At 41.8% G+C, this 22,819-nt stretch overlaps 1 protein-coding gene across 1 annotated transcript in view; it reads right to left on the reverse strand.

Moving 5' to 3' along the window:
* LOC111951648 (E3 ubiquitin-protein ligase NEURL1) overlaps positions 1-22,819 on the reverse strand; it is a 55,582-nt gene that overhangs the window by 27,297 nt on the left and 5,466 nt on the right. Inside the window, exons 2-3 of the mRNA XM_023969862.2 lie at positions 17,747-17,994; positions 16,709-17,030 (exon numbers count right to left, since the gene is read on the reverse strand). Of these exons, the coding sequence (XP_023825630.1) occupies positions 16,709-17,030; positions 17,747-17,994 (570 nt within the window). The remainder of the gene's footprint in view (positions 1-16,708; positions 17,031-17,746; positions 17,995-22,819) is intronic.

A 22,819-nucleotide genomic window follows, 5' to 3' on the forward strand; every position in this document is an offset into this window, starting at 1 on the left:
ATGTCAGTTGGCTTTTCATAGCCGATCATTAAGAGTATCTCTACCGCTCCTGCTGTCTCTAGAGAGTTGAAACAAGCAGGTTATCTGCATATCTGCAGCACTCCACCAAATTAGGCCTTATGGTAAAGTAACCAGACGGAAGCCACTCCTCAGTAAAAGGCACATGACAGCCCGCTTGGAGTTTGCCAAAAGGCACGTAAAGGACTCTCAGAACATGAGAAACCAGATTCTCTGGTCAGAGGAAACCAATATTGAACTCTTTGGCCTGAATGCCAAGCCGTTACATCTAGAGGAAACCTGTCACCATCCCAACGGTGAAGCATGGTGAAGCATGCACAAGCCCAGCTGTGCCCTGGACACCATATTTGAATTGACTGCCCCCCATCTATCTTCAGAGTTCGTTCTGTTAGGTGACCTAAACTGGGATATGCTTAACACCCCAGCTGTCCTACAATCTAAGCTTGATGCCCTCAATCTCACACAAATCATCAAGGAACCCACCAGGTACTACCCTAAATCCATAAACATGGGCACCCTCATAGATATTATCCTGACCAACTTGCCCTCCAAATACACCTCTGTTGTTTTCAATCAGGATCTCAGCGATCACTGCCTCATTGCCTGCATCCGTTATGGGTCCGCAGTCAAACGACAACCGCTCATCACTGTCAAACGCTCTCTAAGACACTTCTGCGAGCAGGCCTTTCTAAATCGACCTGGCCCGGGTTATCCTGGAAGGATATTGACCTCATCCCGTCAGTAGAGGATGCCTGGTTGTTCTTTAAAAGTAATTTCCTCACCATCTTAAGTAAGCATGCCCTATTCAAAAAATGTATAACTAAKAACAGATATAGCCCTTGGTTCTCTCCAGACCTGACTGCTCTCGACMAGCACAAAAACATCCTATGGCGTACTGCAYWAGCATCGAATAGTCCCCGCGATATGCAACTTTCAGGGAAGTCAGGAACCAATGCACACAGTCAGTTAGGAAAGCAAAGGCTAGCTTTTTAAAACAGAAATGTGCATCCTGTAGTAGAAACTCAAAAAAGTTCTGGGACACTGTAAAGTCCATGGAGAATAAGAGCACCTCCTCCCAGCTGCCCACTGCACTGAGGCTAGGAAACACTRTCCCCACCGATAAATCCACGATAATCGAGAATTTCAATAAGCATTTCTCTACGGCTGGCCATGCTTTCCTCCTGGCTACCCCAACCCCGGCCAACAGCTCCGCACCCCCCGCAGCTACTTGCCTAAGCCTCCCAGCTTCTCCTTCACCCAAATCCAGATGTTCTGAAAGAGCTGCAAAACCTGGACCCGTAKAAATCAGCTGGGATAGACAATCTGGACCCTCTCCTTCTAAAATTATCCGCCGCCATTGTTGCAACCCCTAATACTAGTCTGTTCAACCTCTCTTTCATGTCGTCCGAGATTCTTAAAGATTGGAATGCTGCCACGGTCATCCCCCTCTTCAAAGGGGGTGACACTCTAGACCCAAACCGTTACAGACCTATATCCATCCTGCCCTGCCTTTCTAAAGTCTTCGAAAGCCAAGTTAACAAACAGAACACTGACCATTTCGAATCCCACCGTACCTTCTCAGCTGTGCAATCCGGTTTCCAAACTGGTCACGGGTGCACCTCAGCCACGCTCAAGGTACTGAACGATATCATAACCGCCATCGATAAAAGACAATACTGTGCAGCCGCCTTCATCGACCTGGCCAACAGCCTTGGTTTCTCAAATGACTGCCTCACCTGGTTCACCAACTACTTCTCAGATAGAGTTCAGTGTGTCAAATCGGAGGGCCTGCTGTCCGGACCTCTGGCAGTCTCTATGGGGGTACCACAGGGTTCAATTCTCGGGCCGACTCTTTTCTCTATATATATCAATGATGTCGCTCTTGCTGCTGGTGATTCCTTGATCCACCTCTGCGCAGACGACACCATTCTGTATACATCTGGCCCTTCTTTGGACACTGTGTTAACAAACCTCCAAACGAGCTTCAATGCCATACAGCACTMCTTCCGTGRCCTCCAATTGCTCATAAACGCTAGTAGAACTAAATGCATGCTCTTTAACGGATCGCTGCCMGCAMCCGCCCGCCCGACTAGCATCACTACTCTGAAGGGTTCTGACTTAGAATATGTGKAGAACTACAAATACCTAGGTGTCTGGCTAGATTGTAAACTCTCCTTCCAGACTCATATTAAGCATCTACAATCCAAAATTAAATCTAGAATCGGCTTCCTATTTCGCAACAAAGCATCCTTCACTCATGCATGCCAAACATACCCTCGTAAAACTGACTATCCTACCGATACTCGACTTCGGCTATGTCTTTTACAAAATAGCCTCCAACACTCTACTCAGCAAACTGGATGCAGTCTATCACAGTGCCATCCGTTTTGTCACCAAAGCCCCATATACCACCCACCACTGCGACCTGTATGCTCGCGTCGGCCGGCCTTCGCTACATATTCGTCGCCAGACCCACTGGCTCCAGGTCATCTACAAGTCTTTGCTGGGTAAAGCTCCGCCTTATCGCAGCTCACTGGTCACCATAACAACACCCACCCGTAGCACACGCTCCAGCAGGTATATCTCACTGGTCATCCCCAAAGCCAACACCTCATTTGGCCGCCTTTCCTTMCAGTTCTCTGCTGCCAATGACTGGAACGAATTGCAAAAATCGCTGAAGTTGGAGACTTATATCTCCCTCACTAACGTTAAGCATCARCTATCTGAGCAGCTTACCGATCGCTGCAGCTGTACATAGCCCATCTGTAAATAGCCCATCCAACTACCTACCTCATCCCATATTGATTTTATTTACTTTTTTGCTATTTTGCACACCAGTATTTCTAATTGCACATCATCATCTGCACATCTATCACTCCAGTGTAAATTTGCTCAATTRTAATTACTTCGCTACTATGGCCTATTTATTGCCTTACCTCCTTACTCCATTTGCATACACTGTATATAGATTTTCTATTGTGTTACTGACTGTACTTTTGTTTATCCCATGTGTAACTCTGTGTTGTTGTTTTTTGTTGCACTGCTTTGCTTTATCTTGGCCAGGTCGCAGTTGTAAATGAGAACTTGTTCTCAACTGGCCTACCTGGTTAAATAAAGGTGAAATACAAATTATAAAAAATGGTGCGTGGCAGCATCACRCTGTGGGCATGTTTTTCAGCGGCACGGGACTTCAAGACTAGCCAGGATCGAGATAAAGATGAACGGAGCAAAGTACGGAGCGATCCTTGATGAAAACSTGCTCCAGAGCTCTCAGGACCTCAGACTGGGGCAAAGGTTCACCTTCCAACAGAACAATGACCCTAAGCACACAGCCAAGACAATGCAGGAGTGGCGTCGGGACAAGTCTCTGAATGTCCTTGAGTGGCCCAGCCAGAGCCCGGACATGAACACGATCGAACATCTCTGGAGACACCTGAAAATAGCTGTGCAGCAACACTCCCCATCCAACCTGACAGAGCTTGAGAGGATCTGCAGAGAAGAATGGGAGAAATTCCCCAAGTACAGGTGTGCCAAGCTTGTAGCGTTATACCCAAGAAGACTCGAGAGTGTAATCGATGCCAAAGGTGCTTCAACAAAGTACTGAGTAAAGGGTCAGAATACTGATATTTCAGTTCTTTATTATACTTTTGCAAAAATCCATAAAAAACTGTTTTTGCTTTATAATTATGGGGTAGTGTGTGTAGATTGATGAGGGAAAATCTATTTAAAACATTTTAAAATAGGGCTGTAACGTAACAAAATGTGGAAAAGGTCAAGGGGTCTGAATAMTTTCCGAATGCACTGTATCGTACTAAATGGAGTGTCTTGGATTTACTTATAGAATAATACGAAATGCTCTGAGACCAGGTTGTGTAAGAACACAGCAACACCTGTGAGCAGTGTTGCCATGTTCATGGTTTTCTCGCTCAATTGGGCTACTTTGAAAAAGATGTYGCGGCAATTTTGTTTCTGGTGTCCTTTGACAGCTCTTTGGTCTTGGCCATAGTGGAGTTTGGAGTGTGAYTGTTTGAGGTTGTGGACAGGTGTCTTTTATACTGATAACAAGTTCAAACAGGTGCCATTAATACAGGTAACGAGTGGAGGACAGAGGAGCCTCTTAAAGAAGAAGTTACAGGTCTGTGAGAGACAGAAATCTTGCTTGTTTGTAGGTGACCAAATACTTATTTTCCACCATAATTTGCAAATAAATTCATTAAAAATCCTACAATGTGATTTTCTGGATTTTTTTTCTCATTTTGTCTGTCATAGTTGAAGTGTACCTATGATGAAAATTACAGGCCTCTCTCATCTCATCTTTTTAAGTGGGAGAACTTGCACAATTGGTGGCTGACTAAATACTTTTTTGCCCCACTGTATGTATGTTTGTATGTATGTATGTATATATATGTATCTATAACTGTGACCTGCTGCTTATGACTATCAGGCATGAGCATGTTGTTCATTATTGAGTGAGTGAGTGAATGGTGGAGAGGGGGAGGGCCCGGAGGGGTGTGTGTGCATTGGGATCACTGGTTGAGAGGTTCTGCAGCAGAAGCAGCTGAGTCACAGAGACAGAACCATCACACGTGCAAGTCGTGACAAATTTTTACCAGTTGTAGGTAGGCTATTTAGATTTATGGAGACACCCTTTTTCCATAACACATTAACTCACTAGAACTGATAGAATGGCGACAAAGCATTGGAAAACAACTTTAGGTGCACTAGCGCTCTTTATATAAATTCGCTCAGAGGTGGTTTAAAGTCAACTGCATTCTAATGTTGACTTTTCTTATGCATAACAGTATCAAGGGAAGGATTTTACTCATGCTCAGTTCTAGGGTCTGGAGCGCTTCGCGACAATGAAAATTACATTAAATGTGGAGAATGATAGGCTACATTTGCATCTGTTGGCCATCAAGTAGGCTTTTCATTTCTATGCCATTGCAGGCTACTGTAGCCTACTATTTTATACAATAAATATATATATAATGACAATATCACTGGAGTCAATGCAAATCCATTTGTGCCACTTGTGTAGCCTACCTGGAGCTAGCAAACAGATGTAATAATAGCCTTTAACTCAGTTTGTTGTTATAGCCTTGTAGTATTATGSCATTTTTAAATGGCCATGTTTAGTTAATTAAATCGGAAGTGATTCATTATTATCGTGGTCACAACTCAATCTCAAATGTATCATTCTCCACATTTAATGTCAGTTTGTGGACTTTTCCCTGAAATTAGATCTTGGCCTATCAGGGGCTATAGGCTACCTGCATCTAGCTCAGCAAACATTTACATTTAAGTCATTTAGCAGACGCTCTTATCCAGAGCGACTTACAAATTGGAAAGTTCATACATATTCATCCTGGTCCCCCCGTGGGGAATGAACCCACAACCCTGGCGTTGCAAGCGCCATGCTCTACCAACTGAGCCACACGGGACCACAAACCATGGCAAAGTTGAGTTACAATTATAATACGCACATTTTTTGTATCCTATGCCTATTGAAATAACAATTCAATCTCGCAAATAGGCCATTTATAACAGTTTGTACTCTTAACATCTGGCACATAATAATGGCACAATTGCCAGAAAATAGCCTAACATTTGTTTTTTGAAGTTTGTCCAAGTGTTTCTTGCACAGAGATTGAGATCCGTTGTCCAACTTTCATCATTCAAACTCTGTCGGGTTTATCTATAGTTATGCACAAATGGGATTTATTTACAATTATAAACTGGGTGGTTTGAGCCCTGAATGCTGATTGGTTGAAAGTCATGGTATATCAGACATGTACAAGGGGAATGACAAAAACATACTTTTTACTGCTCTAATTATGTTGGTAACCAGTTTATAATAGCAATAAGGCACCTCAGAGGTTTGTGATATATGGCCAGTATATCACGGCGGCTGAGGGCTGTTCTTTGTGGTATATGGCCAATATACCACGGCTAAGGGCTATGTCCTAAGAACAGCTATTAGCAGTGGTATACTGGCCATACACAACACCTTCTCAGGCCATGTTGCTTAATCATAGCAGTCAAAACATGTTAAATCGACATACATTGATTAAAATGATCTGGAGAGCTTAATAMGGGCGATTGATCTTCTCTCGCGACATTCTTAAACTCAATAATTMTTTTGATGGAAATCCACATTTTGCTTCTTAGCCTACGTTGTTAAAAATGACGTTGATATTCCTTCTTAATTCGCTCAATAAAAAGGGTTTATTGGATAAATGTGGAAACTCTTCTCTTACTGCGAAACATTTGGGATAGTTTTCAGGCCTTGTGAGTCGGTTTTCAGAGGTCAATTTTAGCTAAACCTGGCAACCCTGCCTGTGAGACACTGCCTGAATGCCACAGTCTCATGAGCATTGTTCCCATAGATATGGTAAATAGGGCAATTGAAATCGACCAAAACAATGGAATTGCCATGGAAACACGTGGGGGAAAAGACCGTGGGGGAAAGATTCAGTCTCCTCATTGTCCCACAGCAAAATGTGCCTACATTTAGGCTATTGTTTATACAGTATGTGTATTTCACACTATGTTGAGGTAAAAATCTGACATTAACGCTTGTATGGATGTCAATGCCATCACAGGTTCATGTCATCATTACCAACTGTATTACAGTTAAAAACGACTGACTACCACCACCGATTTCTGTATGCTAGCTATGCTAACCAGCTCATACGAACGGGAGTTAGCATTTAGCAGTCCCTTCTTCTAAACCTGAAAAGGGATTACTTCTACATGCAGCGAAAACAGACAAATATATCCAAATCGGACTTAAGTAACCACATTGTGGGCCTGTTACAATACATAAATAATGACAGATTTGATGAATATCCACTTTGCTAGATCAGATTTGTTAAATGTGTGCCAATCTRGTCAATGGAACGTCTGTGCWCCATTGACTCCTTCACTGCATCTATAGAGATCATATTAAATGATTCTAATTCCTAATTCTATGATTGTCCCATAAAYAAACAGTTGTGTTCCATTTTCAGCCACGAAAGGGAGGTACACTACATTACCAAAAGTATGTGGACACTCATTCCAAAATCATGGGCATTAATATGGAGTTGGTCCCGCCTTTGCTGCTATAACAGCCTCCACTCTTCTGGGAAGGCTTTCCACTAGATGTGGAACATTGCTGCGGTGACTTGCTTCCATTCAGCAACAAGAGCATAAGTGAGGTCGGGCACTGATGTTGGGCTATTAAGCGTGGCTCGCAGTCTGCGTTACAATTCATCCCAAAGGTGCTTGATGGGGTTGAGGTCAGGGCTCTGTGCAGGCTAGTCAAGTTCTTCCACACTGATCTCGACAAACCATTTCTGTATGTGCCTCGTTTTGTGCACAGGGGCATTATCATGCTAAAAACAGGAAAGGGCCTTCCCCAAACTGTTGCCACAAAGTTGGAAGCACAGAATTGTCTAGAATGTCATTGTATGCTGTAGCGTTAAGATTTCCCTTCACTGGAACTAAGGGACCAAGMCTGAACAATAAAAAACAGCACTATGCACTATGGGGCAGGTAGCATGTTCCTGGCCTCCGCCAAACCCAGATTCGTMCGTCAGACTGCCAGATGGTGAAGCGTKATTCATCACTCCAGARAAAGCATTTCCTCTGCTCCAGTCCAATGGTGGTGAGCTTTACACCACTCCAGCCGACGCTTGGCATTGTGCATGGTGATCTTAGGCTTGTGTGCGGCTGCTCGGCCATGAAAGCCCATTTTATGAAGCTYCCGATGAACAGTTATTGTGCTGAAGTTTGGAACTCGGTAGTGAGTGTTGCAACAAGGACAGACAATTTCTACACGCTACGCGCTTCAGCACTCAACGATCCCGTTCTGTGAGCTTATGTGGCCTACCACTCTTGTTGCTCTTGTAAGCTCTTGTTGCTCCTAGACGTTTCCACTTCACAATAACAACACTTACAGTTGACCGGGGCAGCTCTAGCAGGGCAGAAATTTGATGAACTGACTTGTTGGAAAGGTGGTACCCTATGACAGTGCCACGTTGAAAGTCACTGAGCTCTTCAGTAAGACCATTCTACTGCCAATGTTTGTCTATGGAGATTGCATGGCTGTGTGCTTGATTTGATACACCTGTCAGCAACGGGTGTGACTGAAATAGCCGAATCCTCTAATTTGAAGGGGTGTCCACATACTTTTGCATATATAGTGTATTATGACCTGAATCATTATATTTAGGGGTGCCATTATCTTTTTCTGACAAGAACTCTCTGATTCATCTCATCAGGGTGAGACTTAGGGTTTTGTTCCCGTAACAGACTTTTCATACAGGAACTTCAGATAAAAAGGTTAGCTTGACCTTGTGAAATAAAAGGAGTGAAGCTTTTTAAACATGCTTTGATCATTRCTCTAGAAAATTGAAATATTTTWAAGTCKAAAACAAACTTTAAATACAGCTAAATTAATTTCTCTCCAAAAGGGGAAMGTTATTCACTGCAACGGGACTCATTGCAACATACAGTAGATGATAACTAGTAAAAACAACTCCAATTACCCTCTATTTCTGCTCTAAAAACACAGTGGTTATGTATACGATTGCATTGCGGGAGCATAGTGAATAGAGATGGCACTCAACCGTGATAATATTCTGTATATACTGAACAATTCAAAAACGCCCATGCTGGTGTGCTCTACTGTATTAGAGAAAACCTTTTCTCAGGGCTTTGGATGAGCCTTAGCTAAGTGAGTCATTAACATCGCCAGTTCATGACTACAATAACCAAGCCTTTCTGTATTGATATCTGTGTAGGAAGAGAGCCTAGTGATGTAACAAATCTTACTTAAATGGCAGGGACTGCAATGTTGGTCTAGAAGACCCCTCGGGCTCAGTTTGATTCCGGCAGATTAATTTAGCTTCACCGGTTATGCAACACCATCTCRGCTTTCAAGTAGTCTCACCAGTCTCTGGATCACCTTTGAATTCTCACATGGGTGGCTAGCTACTGATCTACACTGCCCTGTTACTGTAGCAGCCTTAGAGGAAACAGAACTAGAGATCCTTAGATCCTGTGTCGTAACACCCCACGAAGGCAGACAACATGAACACCACTACTGGTACTGAAAATAAGATAACAGCCCGAACTGAACTCATTGGTCAATTCAACAGAAATGTATTCTTTGGATATTTTATGTACTACTACTGTTCTGTATATTCAGGCTGATACAGAGAGACTCATCCATGCTTCTATTACAAGCAGGCTTGACTACTGTAATGCTCTCCTGTCTGGTCTACCCAARAAAGTCCTTGGTCAATTGCAAAAACATACAGAATGCTGCAGAGCGGGTACTGACCAAGAGCAGACGGAGATCACACGTTACACCGGTCTCTGTGAGTTTTCAAATTTTTTACGATTCTTCTATTGGTTTTTAAATCAATTTACGATTGTGCACCCTAATACATGTCAGACATACTTTTGGAGTTATGTACCCAGTAGGTCCCTCAGGTCCTCTGGCACTGGCCTTTTAACTATCCTAAAGCCTAGGACCAAGAGGCATGGAGATGCAGCCTGTAGTTACTATGCCCCCAGCCTCTGTAATAGCCTGCCAGAGAACCTGAGGGTGGCCGAAACTGTGGCCACATTGAAAAGAGATCTTAAAACCCACACATTTTTAGATTTGCTTTTCCTTAGTATTTCAGTTTTTATTGTTATTCTTTAGTTTTTTTCATTCTTATGTTTGTTGTGTAGTAAATATGTAACTTTTTATTTTCATTGTTTTTTTGTTTTTTTCTTCCTGTGAAGCACATTGCGTTGCATTCCATGTCTGAAATGTGCTTAATGAAAAAAGCTTGATTTGATTTATTGCAGAAATGTGTTTACTTTATCTCTATGTGACATGTTAAAATAAAGTCCCAGATCACTACATGACCCTAGGGGCAATGGTGTCTGCATATGATGTGGAATTGAACTGAATTGAACAGGCAGTGACTTATTAAACTCTAGTACGTTCCACTCCTTCTCTACTGTACTGCTTTTATTTACACACACGATCTACGGTATCTTAGACTATAGCGTTGTGCCACTACCCACATCACTCAAGTCTCGCCTCACAACAAATATGATGGGAAATGCATTTATAGCACAGAGCAGTCTCCTTGGGGCTGGTACTGAGGAACTGCTACAGTTACAYTGATCTGGCCAGACATGTGATCAGGGACACTTTTAAAATCAATCCATCAAACGTGAAAGGCAAGGCACCAGAGAGGAAATGGGTAGCTACATTTATGCACCGAGACTGAGTATGCATCTCTGACTGAAACACAGAGTGAAAATTGGATTGAAGTTCATTTGAAGACAAGATATTGTCACGCAGATGGAAGAGAGTCAGGGCTCGGTGGTAGAGCTGCTCAAGATTTAGGAGATGGAATTGGTCACATTAGATCAAATTTTAAGCTACTCATATTTTATACATTTCCTGATATATATATATATACACTTTATAGTCTATGGTGACCTACATTACGTGATATATATATATATATCACGTAATGTAGGTCACCATAGACTATAAAGTGTGAGATCAATGTGAAAATGGTCCTCATTCATTTCCCACATTTTCCATTTGTTTAACGTGTTTACTTGAACAACCAAAATCACTTACTCCAAAGCATTGTTTGTTCGCTAAACTCGCCCCATTTGGTCCCTGCAGAAAACAGCTGGAGCTAGTGTATAGGACCAACCTCCCGACAGATTGTATGWTAAATAGCTTCACGCACAACAGGTGAAATTTGTCTGCCTTTATCAGCTGGCTTAGCGTTAATGTCAGCTCCTAGTGTAAGCATCATTAAGAATCAAAATGTCCCCCGTTAGGAAACTGAGCACATGTGCCAGTTCATCGGGGCAGTCTTTGATGTGGCCGCCCCATATTTCAGGCACTAAGTGCTGCTTGAACTGCGGCCAACGGGGCAATACTAGGGCTTTGAGATATACCATGCTCTTGACTGGTGACGTTCTTAGGCTATAGAAGAAGCCTGATAGTGAAGTACCCTTCAGCTGACTGAGTGCTAAGGCTGCTCTGCTGTTTCTGTAGGTCAGTGTAGGCACGTATAGTCAGTGTAGACATGTAGGGGGAAACAAGGCTTGAGTCTCTCGTAGGTAACAGTAATATGGAGAGCTGCTGTTCTGAAAACCTACAGTAGAGGCAGAATCTACTTGGACATTCAAATGTATTATAATCTTTTAAATCTASGATATATTTGAAATGGAATGTTTGTAGATCACTGTTAAAATGGGGATTGCATATGATTATGTTTAGGTAAAGTCACAAAGCCCACTGGAGATCCAATGCTAAAGATGTGATTTCCACAGTGCTAACACAACATTCTCTTTCTTAGCTCAGTGAGAACACTGTATTTGTTCTCCTGTCTGGGAAAATGGCTTCAGTCACGCCATTTTCCTGACATCATCTTTCCTTAATGTCTGTCGAGGAACAAGAGCTATGCACCGTGTGTCATCAAAGCTCGTCACGAGCCCACTGAACTCCAGATAGTCTCACTCTAGCGCTGGGTACCAAACAGCCCAACAGCAGATAGCACACTGCTTGCTGTCAACTAGCACTGCCAGAAATGAGTTTAAATGGTATTATCTATAATATATGGGAGCCTCTTCTATTTTTATTAATGGTGATGACAGCCTCCATTCCTTATAGAGAGSGAGGATCATTATTGGAAATGAGTCCATGTTGATTGAATTATTGGGATGTTTGAAAGTTAATTCCATGAGGGGTGAAGATTATGTTTAGTAAACAAAATTGTACTCTGACAAGAGCAATTTAGGATTAAGCTAAATCTAGTAAGAGATACTCTCACTATTTTACAGTAATATACAGTGCTGTGAAAAAGTATTTCCCCCTTTACGATTTTCTCCTTTTTGCATATTTYTGATACTGAATGTTATCAGATCTTCAACAAAAAACTAATATTAGAGAAATGGAAGCTGAGCTTACAAATAACAAAAAAGTATACTTATTTTATTTAAATTAACAAAGATCTGCAACACCCAATTCCCCTGTTTGAAAAAGTAATTGCCCCCTTACACTCAATAACTGGTTGTGCCACCTTTAGGTGCAATGACTGCAACCCTTACTGCAACTCTTACTGTAGTTGTTGATCAGTCTCTCACATCGCCGTGAAGGAATTTTGGCCCACTCCTGCATGCAGAACTGTTTTAACTCAGCAACATTTGTGGGTTTTCAAGCATGAACTGCTCGTTTCAAGTCCTACCACAACATTTCAATTGGGATTAGGTCTGGACTTTGACTAGGCCATTCCAAAACTTCAAATTTGTTGCTTTTKAACAATTTTCATGTAAACTTGATTGGGTGCWTTGGATCATTGTATTGCTGCATGACCCAGCTGTGCTTCAGCTTCAGCTCAAAGATGGATGGCCTGACATTATCCTGTAGAATTATCTTTCGCCTAAAATGACATACCCAAATCTAACTGCCTGTAGCTCAGGACCTGAAGCAAGGATATGCAGATTCTTGATACCATTTGAAAGTAAACACTGAAGTTTGTGGAAATGTTAAATTAATGTAGGAGAATATAACACATTAGATCTGGTAAAAGATCATACAAAGAACAGAGTATTTTTTTGTACCATCATCTTTGAAATGCAAGAGAAAGGCCATAATGTATTATGCCAGCCCAGGCRCAATTTAGATTTTGGCCACTAAATGTTATAGAGTGATTCAATGAACCATTGCATTTCTGTTCAAAATGTTGTATCAAGACTACCCAAATGTGCCTAATTGGTTTAWTAATACATTTTAAAGTTCAAAACTGTGCACTCTCCTCAAACAATAGCATGGTATTATTTCACTAGCTGCTGTACATTGGACAGTGCAGTTAGATTAACAAGAATTTAAGCTTTCTGACAATATCAGATATGTCTATGTCCTGGGAAATGTCCTTGTTACTTACAACCTCATGCTAATCACATTAGCCTATGTTAGCTCAACCGTCCCGCTAGGGACCAACCAATCCTGTAGAGGTTTTAAGGCAAGTCATCCAGGTCCTGAAGCAGCAAAGCATCCCAAACCATCACACTACCACCACCATGCTTGACTGTTGGTATGAGGTTCTTACTGTGGAATGCAGTGTTTGGTTTTCGCCAGGCATAATGGAGACCCATGTCATCCAAAAAGTTGACTCAAGTTTGCCAAAAAGCATCTGGAAGCACCTGGATGATCACCAATACTCTTGGAAGAATGTTCTATGGACAGATGAGTCAAAAGTATAACTTTTKGGGCGAAAGTATAACTTTTCATGCTTGAAAACCCACAAAGCAGTTCTGCATGCAAGAGTGGACCAAATTTCCTCTGGAGCGATGTGAGAGACTGATCAACAACTACAGGAAGTATTTCGTTGCAGTCATTGCAGCTAAAGGTGGCACAACCAGTTAGAGTGTAAGGGGGCAATTACTTTTTAAATTTGTTAATTAAATAAATAAAATAATTTAATTTGTTATTTGTAAACTCAGGTTCCCTTTATCTAATATTAGGTTTYGGTTGAAGATCTGATAACATTCAGTATAAAAAAATATTCAAAAACAGAAAATCAGAAAGGGGGCAAATACACTACATGACCAAATGTATGTGGACATCTGCTCGTCAAACATCTCATTCCAACATCATGGGTATTCAATTTATAAAGCTTTTTTTACATCAGCTGATGTCACAAAGTGCTATTCAGAAACCTAGCCTAAAACTCCAAACAGCAAGCAATGCAGATGTAGAAGCACGGTGGCTAGGAAAAACTCTCTAGAAAGGCAGAAACCTAGGAAGAAACCTAGTGAGGAACCAGGCTCTGAGAGATGGCCAGTCCTTTTCTGGCTGTACCGGTGGAGATAAGAGTACATGGCCATTTAAGGCCAGAATGTTGTTCAAGATGTTKAAACGTTCATAGATGACCAGCAGGGTCAAATAATAATCAGTAGTTCTAGAGGGTGCAATAGGTCAGTACCTCAGGAGTAAATCTCAGTTGGCTTTTCATAGCCGAGCATTCAGATGTCGAGACAGCCGGTGCGGTAGAGAGAGATAGAGAGAGAGAGAGAGAGAGAGAGAGAGAGTCAAAAACAGCAGGTCCGGGACAAGGTAGCACGTCCGGTGAACAGGTCAGGGTTCCCTAGCCGCAGGCAGAACAGTTGAAACTGGAGCAGCAGCACAACCAGGTGGACTKGGGACAGTCAGGAGTCATCAKGCCAGGTAGTCCTTAGGCATGATTCTAGGGCTCAGGTCCTTAATACTGACTTGTTGGAAAGGTGGCATGCTGTGACGGTGTCACATTGAAAGTCACTGAGCTCTTCAGTAWGGCCATTCTACTGCCAATATTTGTCTATGGAGATTTCATGGCTGTGTGCTTGATTTTATACACCTGTCAGCAACGGGTGTGGCTGAAATAGCAAAATCCACTAATTTGAAGGGGTGTCCACATAATTTTGTATATATAATGTATAATGACCTGAATCATAATATTTAGGGGTGCCGTTATCTTTTTCTGACAAGAACTCACTGATTCCTCTCATCAGGGTGAGACTTAACATGCTGACCAGACTGGACACATCGCGTGCGCGAGCGTCACAAAATAGATTTAGAAATCTATGTTATTCAATTATTGCACCCACACTGCTAGCGCGCGCCAACGAGCGTCTGCGATGCTAAGGGCTAAAATAGAACTCCTTTCTATTTCTGACGCAGATCGCGCCTCTCCCATCCTGCCTCTCCCATCTCCTCATTGGGTTATAGAAGCAGGTACCCACATGCCATCTCCTCATTGGTTATACCCACGTGGGTGATTGAAAGACAAACTGTTTTGCCGGTGGTCGTGGTAATACTATGAAAGTTTGGATGCGATCACCATATAAGTTCAAAGATGAAAAAGCCTGGAAGGAAGAGAGATGACTAGAAACGATTCGGTTGGCCGTTTTATGTGTGGATTAATTGTCGGAGTAGAGGACCTTGTGCTTTTCAGGTAAAATAACAACTCAATGTTTATATCCCAGGACAAATTAGCTAGCAACAGCAAGCTAGCTAAATAGAACAAATTMGCTAGCAGGTGCAAGCTAACTAGCTAATTTGCCATACATGTTTAATGCTTTTCGACCTGTCCCCAAATTAATGTCATTGGTTCAGAGATTGTTTTGATATTTTAACCTGCGTGTCGTGATCRCTTTTGGTGTAGGGGGACAAAATATATTTATGCACGGTAGCGCACGATGGCCCACGCGCGCAGTCGGTTTGGGTTCCGTGTTAGGGTTTTAGTTCCCTTAACAGGCTTTTCATTCAGGAAMTTCAGATAAAAATGTTTGCTTGACCTTGTGAAATAAAAGGAGTGAAGCTTTTTAAACATGCTTTGATCATTACTCTAGAAAATTGAAATATTTTAAAGTCAAAACAAACTTGAAATACAGCTAAATTAATTTCTTTCCAAAAGGGGAAAGTTAGACAGCATATTCACTACAACGGGACTCATTGCAACATAACTGATCACTTGTAAAAACAACTCCACCAACCAACTTATTTGCCAGAATATACTCCTAATACTCTATTCTCTTATACACATCTAGATGTGTATAAGAGACAGGTCTCCGGAAGGTGGTGATTGACTCCGCTGACCTGGCGTCGTGAGGGAGTTTGTTCCACCATTGGGGTGCCAGAGCAGCGAACAGTTTTGACTGGGCTGAGCGGGAACTGTACTTCCTCAGAGGTAGGGAGGCGAGCAGGCCAGAGGTGGATGAACGCAGTGCCCTTGTTTGGGTGTAGGGCCTGATGTAGCCCATGCTGGTGTGCTCTACTGTATTAGAGAAAACCTTTTCTCAGGGCTTTGGATGAGCCTTAGCTAAGTGAGTCATTAACATCGCCAGTTCATGACTACAATAACCAAGCCTTTCTGTATTGATATCTGTGTAGGAAGAGAGCCTAGTGATGTAACAGATCTTACTTAAATGGCAGGGGCAGCAATGCTGGTCTAGAAGACCCCTCAGGCTCATCTAATTTTACTGCCAATGTTTGTCTATGGAGATTGCATGTCAGCAACGGGTGTGGCTGAAATAGCCTAATCCACTATTTTGTATAGTGTACTTTCTCACAGCACTGTAGTTATTTTCAGTTCAAAAAATCTGACTGCGCTCCTATCAATTTTAATCAGCTGACCAGCTCTCAAACTGGGTAAATCTCTAGATACTGGTAAAAAAAAACTTTACCTATATATTACAAAAACGTTCTTCATCTTTTCTAAATCTGTTGGATGGGAAACTTGTCCTGAATTAGTGTCAAGTGTTTGGGGTAAACCCATCAAACAGGGCATTTCAGAATAGATGCTTTGTTTTCCAGTGGGTCTCAAATTCCACTGTGGTGGCATTTCCTTTATGCTAACAGTGTAACTACGCAACCTTTCTAATCTCTCTCCATCTTTTTTCCATTGGACTATTTTGGTATGATGGTGTGTGGGAAAGGTAGAGAAGTAGTACAAAAGTAACATCACCAAACAACCAACCTCACGCAAACACACCCACCAGCACATACAATTTTAAACGTTTAACCACCACTTGCTGTCATTAGTCAATTTGGGAAATTCATCCAAATGAATTGGAATAATATTTGGCAAGGAACGTCATTAACCACCATAACACTTTCCCTTCTCCCTGTGAAACTCACCSAGTAGCTGGACCCCTCGTGTCAGGCCGTAGACATCTATGAGAGCCCAAAGTGGCTCGGAGGCATGGACCCCGCTGAAGAACAGCATGGGGCTGGAGCCATTGATGCGGTAAAACACCCGACCCTTCTTGTCCACCCAGAAGGAGATGACATTACCCTCATTGGACAGCTCCTCGGGCAGGGCCTTGGCCCAGAAGCCATTCTGGGAGACCAGATCTGGGCAGGCATACTTGGGCAGGTTGTCTGGGTTGATGCGGGACGGGTCCTTGGAGGTGAAGCCCAGACGCAGGGCTCCGCTCCAGCAGCACTGCTTCTTGGTGATCTGGAGGGGAACAGGTAATGGGTTTGTACCATTTTTTATTTATCCTTTATTTAACTAGACAAGTCAGTTAAGAACAAATTATTATTTACAATGGCAGCCTAGTGGGTTAACTGCCTTGTYCAGGTGCAGAACAACAGATTTTTACCTTATCAGCTCAGGGATTCGATCTAGTAACCTTTCAGTYACTGGCCCAACAGTCTAACCACTATGCTACCTGCCACCCCAATTCAATTTTGATGAAGGGAGTTAAGCTGGTGAATGACCTAAAGTCCATTCCATTAGTTGTATTAACCTAAGATTTACCAAAATACATTATTGTTGGCCATATGTTAAAACTTTTACAAACCAAATGGTAAACAACAACACAAATAAACACATACTGTATGTCTGTTTATCATCAGACTGGATATTCTTGTCTTGTCTCATTTAAAACCTCTATTTACACTTCTTTCACCATGCAAGATAACAGTAGGCCTGTGGCTCACATGGCAATGCTTCCCCTGCTCTTTCACTTGAGACATAGATGGACTGATAGGTGAAGTGGAAACTTTGGCTAWGCTGTTTTGGCCCACACAGAATCAGGGGATTAATGAAGGCAAAACGCACAGTKAGTGAGAGAGACAGACAAACAAATAAATGGAAAACAGTTAGGCTAAAAGAAAGGAAGGAAAGACAGTGTGCTGATAACCATGGTCCACTGCCCAGTCTGTCCATACCTTGAGGCGGACCTGCTCGTACAGGGCAATGGACCGGTTGCTGAAGGTGATGGCATTGCAGAAGCTGGCCTGCCTCTTTACRGTCTTCTGGGCCACGTCCATGATGATCTGGGAGCCCTTGGCACTGGGGTGGAAGAGCAGGGGAAAAGAGGACAGGCTGCTCCCACACTGCAGGACGGGCAGACATTGCTTGGTGGGCTTATGGTGATAGCGGTGGGATGTGGTGGGGAAGGGGCCACCCAGAGAATCTGAAAAGGAGGAAGCATAGGGGGAGTTACTGTAGATATACGGATCTACAAAGAACATTACTATGGCATCCACTTTTTAAATATGCACAAAGCCAATATAACAATGCATTAGCAGCATTCACACAATCAATAAAAACTGCCTTTCCTCAATGTTGTGATGATGACTGGGTGTACAGGTAACTGCCAAAATAAAGGAAACACCAACATAAAGTGTCATAATAGGGCGTTGGGTACCACGAGCCAGAACAGCCTCAATGCACCATGGCATAGATTCTACAAGTGTCTGGAACTCTATTGGRGGGATGCGACACCATTCGTACATGAGAAATTCCATAATTTGGTGGTTTGTTGATGATGGTTGATAAACGGCCATAGCATATGGTTTACATCATTTTCATTTTCATGCTCATCATACCATTCAGTGACAACTCATGCCCTGTGGATGGGGGCATTGTCATCCTATGGGGGCATAGCCATAGTAGCCAAAATGCCCTGTCCAGCATTTTTATACATTACCCTAAGCATGATGGGACATTAATTGCTTAATTAACTCAGGAACCACACCTGTGTGGAAGCACCTGCTTTAAATATACAGTTGAAKTCAGAAGTTTACATACACTTAGGTTGGAGTCATTATAACTCGCTTTTCAAGCACCTCACACATTTCTTGTTAACAAACTATAGTTTTGGCAAGTCGGTTAGGACATCTACTTTGTGCACGACACAAGTAATTGTTCCGACAATTTGTTTACAACAGATTATTTCACTTATAATTCACTGTATCACAATTCCAGTGGGTCAGAAGTTTACATACACTAAGTTGACTGTGCCTTTAAACAGCTTGGAAAATTCCAGAAAATGATGTCATGGCTTTAGAAGCTTCTGATAGGCAAATTGACATAATTTGAGTCAATTGGAGGTGTACCTGTGATGTATTTCAAGGCCTACCTTCAAACTCAGTGCCTCTTTGCTTGACATCATGGGAAAATCAAAAGAAATCAGCCAAGACCTCATAAAAAAAATTGTAGACCTTCACAAGTCTGGTTCATCCTTGGGAGCAATTTTCCAAATGCCTGAAGGTACCACGTACAAAACAATTGTACGCAAGTATAACACCATGGGACCACGCAGCCATCATACCCCTGAGGAAGGAGACGCGTTCTGTCTCCTAGAGATTAACGTACTTTGGTGAGAAAAGTGCAAATCAATCCCAGAACAACAGCAATGACCTTGTGAAGATGCTGGAGGAAACAGGTACAAAGTATCTATATCCACAGTAAAACGAGTCCAATATTGACATAACCTGAAAGGCTGCTCAGCAAGGAAGAAGCCACTGCTCCAAAACGCCATAAAAAAGCCAGACTACGGTTTGCAACTGCACATGGGGACAAAGATCGTACTTTTTGGAGAAATGTCCTCTGGTCTGACGAACCAAAAATAAAACTGTTTGGCCATAATGACTATTGTTATGTTTAAAGGAAAAAGGGAGAGGCTTGCAAGCCAATTAACACCATCCCAACCGTGAAGCACGGGGGTGGCAGCATCATGTTGTGGGGTGATTTGCTGCAGGAGGGACTGGTGCACTTCACAAAATAGATGGCATCATGAGAATTAAAATTATGTGGATATATTGAAGCAACAACTCAAGACATCACTAAGGAAGTTAAAGCTTGGTCACAAATGGGTCTTCCAAATGGACAATGACCCCCAGGCATACTTCCAAAGTTGTGGCAAAATGCTTAAGGACAACACAGTCAAGGTATTGGAGTGGCCATCACAAAGCCCTGACCTCAATCCTATAGAAAATTTGTGGGCAGAACTGAAAAAGTGTGTGTGAGCAAGGAGGCCTACAAACCTGACTCAGTTACACCAGCTCTGTCAGGAGGAATGGGCCAAAATTCACCCAACTTATTGTGGGAAGCTTGTGGAAGGCTACCTGAAACGTTGACCCCAAGTTAAACAACTTAAAGGCAATGCTACCAGATACTAATTGAATGTATGTAAACTTCTGACCCACTGGGAATGTGATGAAAGAAATAAAAGCTGAAATAAATCATTCTCTCTACTATTATTCTGACATTTCACATTCTTAAAATAAAGTGGTGATCCTAACTGACCTAAGACAGGGAATTTTTACTAGGATTAAATGTCAGGTATTGTGAAAAACKGAGTTTAAATGCATTTGGCTAAGGTGTATGTAAACTTCCGACTTCAACTGTACTTTGTATTATWACCTGTATATTTCTTTAAGAACCATTTAACTCACTCTATTTTCAGAAATCCAACAAGGAGTGCAAACAAAAAGATAGGTCTGTTAGTCATCTTGATTTTCTCCTTGGATGAAAATACATATTTTTTTAACTTGGCAAGTCAATTAAGAACAAATTCTTATTTACAACGATGTCCTAGCAACAGTGGTTCAACTGCCTTACTCAGGGGCAGAACGACATATTTTTACCTTGTCAGCTCTGGGATTTGATCTAGCAACCTTTTGTTTACTGGCCCAACACTCTAACCACTAGGCTACCTGCCACCCTGAAATAAGAGTTGGCTTGGTAACCAGAGAGAAATTGTACAGCTGTGAAAAACTCACAAAATTAGGTAATATCAGTAATTGGTAAACTCCTGTCACACCATTCATTTTTTTGTTATTCCACATTTTGCCAATTTGGCACTGGTTTATTCGGATCCCCATTAGCTTTTGCCGAAGCAGCAGCTATTCTTCCTGGAGTCCACACAAAAACAAAAACGACAAGTACTGTGTTGTATGTGTCGAATTGCTATGCTTTATCTTGGCCAGGTCGCAGTTGCAAATGAGAACTTGTTCTCAACTAGCCTACCTGGTTAAATAAAGGTTAAATAAATAAATTATTTTAAATAAATTTTAAATACAACGATATTCAAACAATACAACTAAAGAATAAGGTGTGTAGATTGTGTGTGATAGTTTGTCTGTGTGTGTCTGTGTGTGTGTATCATTTCAGTCTCTATTGTGCCACGAGATGTTTTATCAATTGTTTTAAGCTAATTTTGCTGTTTGCTTGAGTCATTGGAGATGGAAGGGAGTTCCATGCAATTATGGCTCTGTATAATACTGTGCGTTGCCGTGAATTCATTTTGGACTTGGGACTGTGAAAAGACCCCTGGTGACATGTCTTGTTGGGTATATATGGGTGTCTGAGCTGTATGTTATATGATTATGCAGACAATCTGGAATTTATCACAGTAATATTTCTAATGAAAACTAGAAGAGAAGCAGTTAATCTCTCGTCAACGTTCAACTAGGAAAGACTGGAATGTTGTTGATGTTCCTTTTGTATGTGCAGTCAAGGGCAAGGTGTGCTGCTCTGTTTTGAGCCAGCTGCAGCTTTGCTAGGTCTTTCTTTGATGCACTTGACATTATTACCAGACAGTAATCAAGATGGGACAAGACCAGAGCCTGAACAACTAGTTCAGTTGATTTGTGTCAAAAATGCAGAATATATTTTTTAGAACAGATATACCCCTCCCCAGCAACTTTATCAATAGGACTTGACCATGATAATTGACCATACAATGTTATATCTAGGAGTTTAGCTTCCTCAGTTTGCTCAATGGTCACACCCTTTATGTACAATTCAAATAAAATTGTATTAGTCACATGCTTCATAAACAACAATGCATTGTTTACTTACAGGCCCTTCCCAACAATACAGATAAAAAGAAAAGAGAAATAATAGAAAGTAAAACACGTAATAAAAGTAATAATAAATACACAATGAGTAATGATAACTTGGTTATATACACAGGGTACAAGTACCGAGTCGATGTGCAGGGGTACAAGGTAAGGGGTAGATATGTACATATAACTAGGAATAAAGTGACGGATAAAAAACAGTAGCAGCGGTGTATGTGATGAGTCAAAAAAAGTTAGTGCAAAGAGGGTCAATGCAGATAGTTAAATAGTTAACCAAATACCTCCCTGGACTAACTATTTAACGGTCTTATGGTTTGGGGTAGAAGCTGTTCAGGGTCCTGTTGGTTACAGCCTTGGTGTATCGGTACCGCTTGCAGTGTAGTAGCAGAGAGACCAGTGCTGCATGGAGATTGACGCTGCAATGGATAGCTGTTTTACGGGGTCATGACCAATTCTGCTATTTTGTTTATTTATTTTTTGTACACAATGTTTCTGCCATTGTTTCCTATTTCCAAAAATATCTTCTGGACAWTAACCATTGAGGTTAAGATCTTAGGTAACTTTTTGAACCAAATACAYTGCTTTTAGTATTACATTTTAGTCATTGAGCAAATGCTCTTACAGCAGTGARTGCATACATTTTCCCTGTGGGAAGTGAACCCACAACCCTGGCATTGCAAACACCATGCTCTACCAACTGAGCTACATGGGACCAGTGACAAAACATTGTAGACCAGTGACAAAACATCTCAATTTAATCAATTTTAAATCCAGGCTGTAACACAACAAAATGTGGAAAAAGTCAAGGGGTGTGAATACTTTATGAAGGCACTGTATTTAAGACCAGTTTATTATTAATCACACATTCTAATACTGTCTGTAACTCCTTATTTAGAATTTCAGTGAGCTCATTGGCTTTTGGTGCTGACATGTAGAGTGTGGAATCATCCACATACAGTGATTCTTGCTTCGTGTAAGACAAGTGGTAAATCATTTGTCAAAATTGAGAAGAGTAACAGCCCAAGCCAACTGCCCTGAGTGACACTGCACTGTACATATCTGATGTTAGAGAAGCTTCCATTGAAGAACACTCTCTGGGATCTATTGGATAAATAACTCTCCAACCATGTGATGGCAGGTGATTTAAAT

Source organism: Salvelinus sp. IW2-2015, linkage group LG25 (genome assembly GCF_002910315.2).
Source record: "Salvelinus sp. IW2-2015 linkage group LG25, ASM291031v2, whole genome shotgun sequence".
In the NCBI taxonomy this organism is placed as follows: domain Eukaryota; kingdom Metazoa; phylum Chordata; class Actinopteri; order Salmoniformes; family Salmonidae; genus Salvelinus; species Salvelinus sp. IW2-2015.